This window comes from Notolabrus celidotus, chromosome 21 (genome assembly GCF_009762535.1).
Source record: "Notolabrus celidotus isolate fNotCel1 chromosome 21, fNotCel1.pri, whole genome shotgun sequence".
Taxonomy (NCBI): Eukaryota; Metazoa; Chordata; class Actinopteri; order Labriformes; family Labridae; genus Notolabrus; species Notolabrus celidotus.
In genome coordinates this window covers 19,336,727-19,342,815 of record NC_048292.1, presented here as the reverse complement: position 1 = coordinate 19,342,815, position 6,089 = coordinate 19,336,727, and the positions used below count along the sequence as shown (strand labels likewise).

General features: G+C 39.4%; 1 protein-coding gene across 3 annotated transcripts; it reads right to left on the bottom strand.

The window, feature by feature from the left end:
- Positions 1 to 2,347: 2,347 nt before the first annotated feature.
- On the bottom strand, positions 2,348 to 6,089 carry LOC117804701 (cytochrome P450 2J2-like). Of its 3 annotated transcripts, XM_034673020.1 has the most exons (9): positions 5,852 to 6,089; positions 5,329 to 5,491; positions 4,886 to 5,035; positions 4,582 to 4,742; positions 4,261 to 4,437; positions 3,869 to 4,010; positions 3,508 to 3,695; positions 3,221 to 3,362; positions 2,348 to 3,112 (listed from the first exon to the last, which is right to left on the bottom strand). In XM_034673020.1, the coding sequence occupies exons 1-9, from the start codon at positions 6,032 to 6,034 to the stop codon at positions 2,937 to 2,939; spliced, it is 1,482 nt and encodes a 493-aa protein (XP_034528911.1). In that variant the 5' UTR covers positions 6,035 to 6,089; the 3' UTR covers positions 2,348 to 2,936. The 3 variants fall into 3 exon arrangements, with proteins under 3 accessions (XP_034528911.1, XP_034528913.1, XP_034528912.1); XM_034673021.1 differs by lacking the exon at positions 2,348 to 3,112 and having other exon boundaries at positions 3,348 to 3,457; positions 3,587 to 3,695; XM_034673022.1 differs by lacking the exons at positions 4,886 to 5,035; positions 5,329 to 5,491 and having other exon boundaries at positions 4,582 to 4,654; positions 5,852 to 5,868.

Sequence of the window (6,089 nt, the reverse complement as noted above, 5' to 3'; positions counted from 1 at the left end):
TCCTGTAGTTCTGTCAGTGTGTCACATCTATCAGTTTGTGTTCAATTCAGATTCACAGTCATCACACTGAAGCACATTTCAAAATAAAACACTAATTTCAAAATAAAAGTCTGTTGTTCCTGTAAGACTTTATGAGGTCCAGATCCTCATCTTTGTAGTACAGATTCTAATCTCAGAAGTCCACATCCTGATGTTTTGGAGACCAGATCCTCATGTTTGGAGTCCAGATTCCGGTGTTCGAAGTCAGGATCCACATGTTTAGAGTCCAGATCCTGATGTTGGGTGTCAAGATCCTGATGTTAGGAATCAAGATCCTGATGTTTTGAGTCCAGATCATGATGTCTGGAATCCAGATCCTGATGTTAGTAGTCCAGATCATGATGTTTGGAATCAGGATCCTGATGTTTGGAGTCCAGATCCTGATGTTAGTAGTCCAGATCATGATATTTGGAATCCAGATCTTGATGTTTGGAGTCCAGATCCTGATGTTTGGAGTCCAGATCTTGATGTTAGGCGTCCAGATCCTGATGTTAGGAGTCTAGATCATGATGTTAGGAGTACAGGGGGATGTTGCACTCAACCCAGATTACAGATGAATCCTGGGTTTTCTGGTATTCCTGGCAGTGCTTTGTCAGGACTCGGTTAAGCAGCAGCTCATAAGTTTCTGTGGAGGTTGATTCCGTGCAGCTAGCTGGCTCGAGGCGAACAGCCAAACTGTCTCACTGATCTTTTTGTTGTTTTTGTTCTTTTGGTAATTAAAACCTTTTTTAAAAAAGAAATTTGTATCCTTTATTTTTCAAACATTTTTTAGGATCCAAGAAACACAACAGCTCTGTTGCACTATATTTTTTAACAAGTTATGGAAAGAAAAGAGTAAAAACTCAAAGTACAATAATAAATAAAAAAATAGAATTAATGTAAAATAATAACAATAATAATAAATATAATAAAAATAATAATGAATTAGAAGGAAGTAGCAACAGTTGTATGTCCTATATCTACAGGTCACAGAGCAACACAAACAACAGCATTAACAGTAACTGTTTGGGGGGAGATGCATATAGTCGCCAGAAACTACAGCAACAACATTGTTTACATAGATCAAAGTATATTAAATGTAAGTTAGGTTATCACCTCTTTGTGTGAGCTATGGTGGAGACCAGTGTAATTAAGTGCACCCTGTAAATCACTGTCAAGGTGGCGCACTTCCTGCTGGGTTTAGGGTATGGGTGTAAGAGGATTTTTGTATGTCCTGATGCCATACATATGCATATGTGATTTCGTGCATATAGCTAAAAAAACTCTATGGGGAGGGTTTTTTGAAAACTTCAGGGGGCATGGTGGAGCACATTAATGGCATTTTTCATGAGGCCTGAAGCATGGGTGAAGATTGAGTTTTGGGGCATTTTAAAGGCTCCAAATATGCAATCTTGAAGGTGGATGAAAAATAATAATCCTTAGGGTTTACATAGGGCATCGCTACCACTGCATGTCTGTGCTCGGGCCCTAAAGATTTTATTGGCATTGACGTGTTCTACTGATTCATATGTTGGAACTGTAGTAAAAGTCTCTGGTGCCTGCTTATAACTCGTGTTCTCTAAATGACTAAAGCGTGTGTGGGTTATTAGGGTGGTGTAACTGCTCTAACTTGTTGACATGCCCTGCTGAGGTGAGCACTGTAAACCAGCCTTTAGATCGCTGTTAAACATCAAGCACTTAGCGCCTGCTCCGTCTGTATGCAATCATGTCTGAGGTTTCTCTCCACATGTCTGATTGTGGCCAAGGTGTCTGCCCTTCAGTCTGCATTACCATTCTGTCTTTGCGTGGACAAGATGTCACCTAACCCAGAATTATTTTTAAGAAATGCTGTAACATTAAGGGTTGTCAAAATTGTATTCTTTCATACTTTTCAATACCACATCTCTTCAAAGTACACATTATCTGTTATTTCCACGATCTGTTGTATCAAAAAGCATCAATTAGAATTAGTGATCAAAATTACAAAAAGTCTGGATCGCTGAGGAGCAGGTTAAAATAAGTATTAGATGTTTGGACCTGATTCACTCTGACCTCAGATAAATTTGAACATTAAACCTTATTTTTTAGCATTAGAGCTCACTGAGCTGTTAAAGGAAGAGTTTGTGTCACTGTGAATAATAAAACAGTACGCTTGACGCCTTCTCTGCATGGCAAAAGCATGAACATAACTGATTTTGTCCAATAGAGGAAATTATATTTGAATCAAGTAAGGAAAATTATCCCCAACATTTCTGCTACTATTTATATTTGTCACTGATACAGAAAAACATTCTTTAGTCAGCGTGTGAATGAATACAGATAAATGACAAAGTGTGTCACAGTTTATTACATAAGAGTTAAAGGATCAACAGCCGATGGATATTAATGACCATTTCATTAGAAATAGACCTATTTAAAAAGGTTAGACAAGCGGTGTTAGTTAATTTTCAGCACATGCACATTACACTGCATTTACTTCACAATAGGGATGATATAATGAAACATAAAACAGAAGTACACAGTTAGTTTACACATCTGTCTTTAGTCCAACTGAAAAGTTTTTAGGAATCATGTTTCAGTCAGTGTCAAATCTTTTTATAAGAAATATTCAGAAAGTCAAGCTGCAGTTATCTGAGAACATTTTCACAGACATGAGGATAATAATACATTTTATTTATAGGTGCCTCTCTGGACACTCAAGGTCACCTTACAACATACCAATAGTAACACATGATGATATCCCATCATCTTTTTTTATCTTGGTGGCCAAAAGAAGAAAATGGTTTACAATCAGATGTCGGATTTTTCATCCTGATGTTGACGTAGAATTAATCAGGGTTCTGTTTTTGGTGAATGATTTATGTGAAATGCAGATTAGTTAAAGTGAGGGCAAGGCTGGACTGAGAGACGGAGGGAAATCAGCGAGGCACAGCGAGCATCCTAAACTGGGCTGGGGTATTGGTGAATCCCTGCACACCCTCCAAACTTGGCATTTCTCCAGGATGAGGAGAGAAGGTGAAGCGTTGGAGGAGTGATGTAAAGAAAAGGAACAGCTCCATCTTTGCAAGTTGCTCCCCTAAACACACACGTTTACCTGAGAATAAATCAGAGAACAGATCATTCAGTTTGAGATGTGAGCTGCTGTTTGTGGCATTGTCTGAAAGCTGATTAACATCTTTGAGGTGAAACAGTTCATAAACACCTGCTGAAAATGGTAAGAAAGCCTCTTTTCTACAAAACCGTCCTTCTGAATCCAAGAAGTGTCCAGGATTGAAGACATCTGGAGTCTCCCACTCATTCTTATCAAACAGCACAGATGCCAGGATAGTAGTGACTGCTGTTCCCTGAACAAGGAGACGTGAATGGTTTATCAGCTGTGGTGTTAGTCATTTATATTACAGATGATCACTTCCCCCCGTGTGAGTCTGCAGTGAAGACACTGTAAAGACAGCAGTCAGCTGGGCATTAGTTATTCATAAGGTCCTGTACCTTTGGTATGAAGTATCCTCCCAGTGTCGAATCTTTACTGGCCATTTTGGGGAATCCCATGGGAACAATATTTCCAAACCTTTGAGTCTCATGGATGACAGCATCAGTGAAAGGCATGTTGGGTCTGTCGGCAAGGGTGGGCTGACGAGACTCCCCGATCACTCGGTCGATTTCTGACTGGACTTTCTCTAGGAGAGGAGCAGCCAGGTTATTTGACATAGAGTACAGTCTAGACCTGCAATGTTTGTAAAAGCGTCTTGAGATCACATTTGTTGTGATTTGGCGCTATACAAATAAAGATTGATTGATTTGTGGTTTTACACCTAAAATAGCTGATCAATAGTGATTAATAGAAACTGACCCTGTATCTCTGGGTAGTGCATCATGTACACAAGGGCCCAGCGTAAAGTGGTTGCAGCTGATTCTGTACCAGCCTCAAACAGGTCTAGAATGCAAACCATCAAGGTCTCTATGTTGAATCCAGCCTGAGGATCCTCCTTTTTCTGTCAGTGAATCAGGAGAAAACACCTTTATGTTATGTTTCTGTACACAGGACCATCAGTCATGACCATTTTTTATATTTGACGCAGATGAAGCACATTTTTTCTACTGAGAGAAGAGCCTGCTGAGGTGTCAGGATCCTGTTCTTTCTTTGTAGGTTTTCTAGCAGTCATAAAAGCTTGGTGTTTAAAACAGCTTTTTTTTTATTGATTCCAGGGAGATTTACTAAAAATTGTTAAAACATTATCTCACCTTCTTCATCTCTGTCAAGTAGACATCAATAAAATCTCGAGGGTCCTCAGGGTTCCACTCCTCTCTGTGCTTATCTACCTCCTGTTTCACGAAGGCCATGATCTCCCTATAGTTTGCGTGTACAGTCTGGTGAGGTCCTGGCAGGTGCTTCATCAGTCCAGGGAAGGCATCATACAGCTGTGGATGGGTGGAGTGTCAGATCAGTGACAAACAGCCTGCTTTGTTCTGTTATCATATAATGCTAATTCCAGAAGAGCTGGGACGTGGTATAAATGTTGATAAAAAGAGATTATGATAATCTTTTTTACATTCTGAGATTACCTGAGTCCGAGCAGAGCCAGCGAGCAGAATGGCGTCACTGTCCAACTTAAGCACTCTTTGAAAGCTCTGATCGCTGTATTCAAAACGATGCCCAAAGACCACAGAGGAGATTATGTTACTCACGGCATGGGTTATGAAGAATTGAGGGTTAAATGGTCTTCCTGGGAAGGTTAAATATAGGTCAAAGTGGAAATAAACCCCATTAGCATATGGTCAGCACATTGAATGCAGAGTTTGGATGAGGTTAGAACATTGTTAGTATCTTTGGCTTTTGTAGTTGCATGAACTTAAATGATCTCCTTGCCTTGTTCATCCTTAAAAGCTTCACAGAGTAAGTTGTTTTCCACGTGAATATAGTTTTCCAGCGAATTCTGTCCCTCTCCAAAGTAACGCAGGTGGATATTGGCAAACTTCCTCTGCTTCTTCCACAGGTAACCATTGCTCAAAGCTATTCCTGTAAGATTGTTTTATGAGAATAATCACTGTATTGATATGTCTGTGAAAACTATTACTTAGTGCAATACTGCTGAGAACAAACAGCTACAGTCTCTGCCTCATCTTGGTGATTTTCAGAAAAAGTTTGAGTATCAGCGTGAGTTCTGAAAAGTTGAAACTGTTGTCTGCATTGACGTGATCAGTGAGTGTTGGCTGACTAAGCTAGGAACGGTGTTAAGTTCATTTCATATGTCATAAAAAGATTTAAGGAGGAAGTTTCATACAATAGAAACATCCCTGTAACATACTTACCAATGCCTTTAAAGACAACATGGAAGAGAGGGACGATGGGACGGTCAACAAAGCTGTCCAGCTGGTTAACAAGTGCCTCTTTGACCATCTTGTATCCAGAAATAAACACCATCCTCTCACTGCCTCTCCTCACACTGAACACTGGTCCATACTGTTGTGAAAGCTGTATCCACACACACTTTATGTTTAATGTTCTCAGCACAGAGAAACTATTTATTGGATAAAGGACTGACTCTAAAGTTACTCACATTACATGACCTGCAACAGAAAGCTGCTCTCTATATAAGTGGTCATAATACTGCTGCATCATAAACTGTCTCATGTTGAGAGTATTTTGTCAGTTAAAAGACTCTTTGTTTTTGATATTCATTTTTATGAATTATGAAACTGTTCTAGCTAACATTTAAAAACTATTCCAATCTTACGTGATTATACATTCATTACAATTATGACATTGTTTTGTGCTTGTCCTGTTGGCAAAGGCACTCAATCCAAATGTATGTTAATGTTAACTCAACCTCACCTTCTCCATGGCTTTGTAGTCTACTCCAGTGAAAATATTTCCTAGAAAGGGCACCGACAAAGGCCCTGGGGGAAAACTATGTGACCTCCAGTTTCTGACAATATCAGCCAAAAATAACACAACAAAACTGAACAACAGCCAACTAGAAAAGTCCATATACTCAAAAATTGCTTGGAAAATCATGCTGAAGTTGTATTCTATAGCCTTCAGTAACAATGTGTTTGATCCAGCTGAGAGG

Excerpts from the sequence above, each read along its gene's own strand:
- LOC117804701 (XM_034673020.1), bottom strand. The coding sequence starts at position 6,034 with ATGATTTTCCAAGCAATTTTTGAGTATATGGACTTTTCTAGTTGGCTG. Across the intron at positions 4,743-4,885 it reads AGCTTTTAAGGATGAACAAG|GAAGACCATTTAACCCTCAA; the intron begins GCAAGGAGATCA and ends TAACCTTCCCAG. Across the intron at positions 3,363-3,507 it reads GAGGATACTTCATACCAAAG|GGAACAGCAGTCACTACTAT; the intron begins GTACAGGACCTT and ends CTCCTTGTTCAG.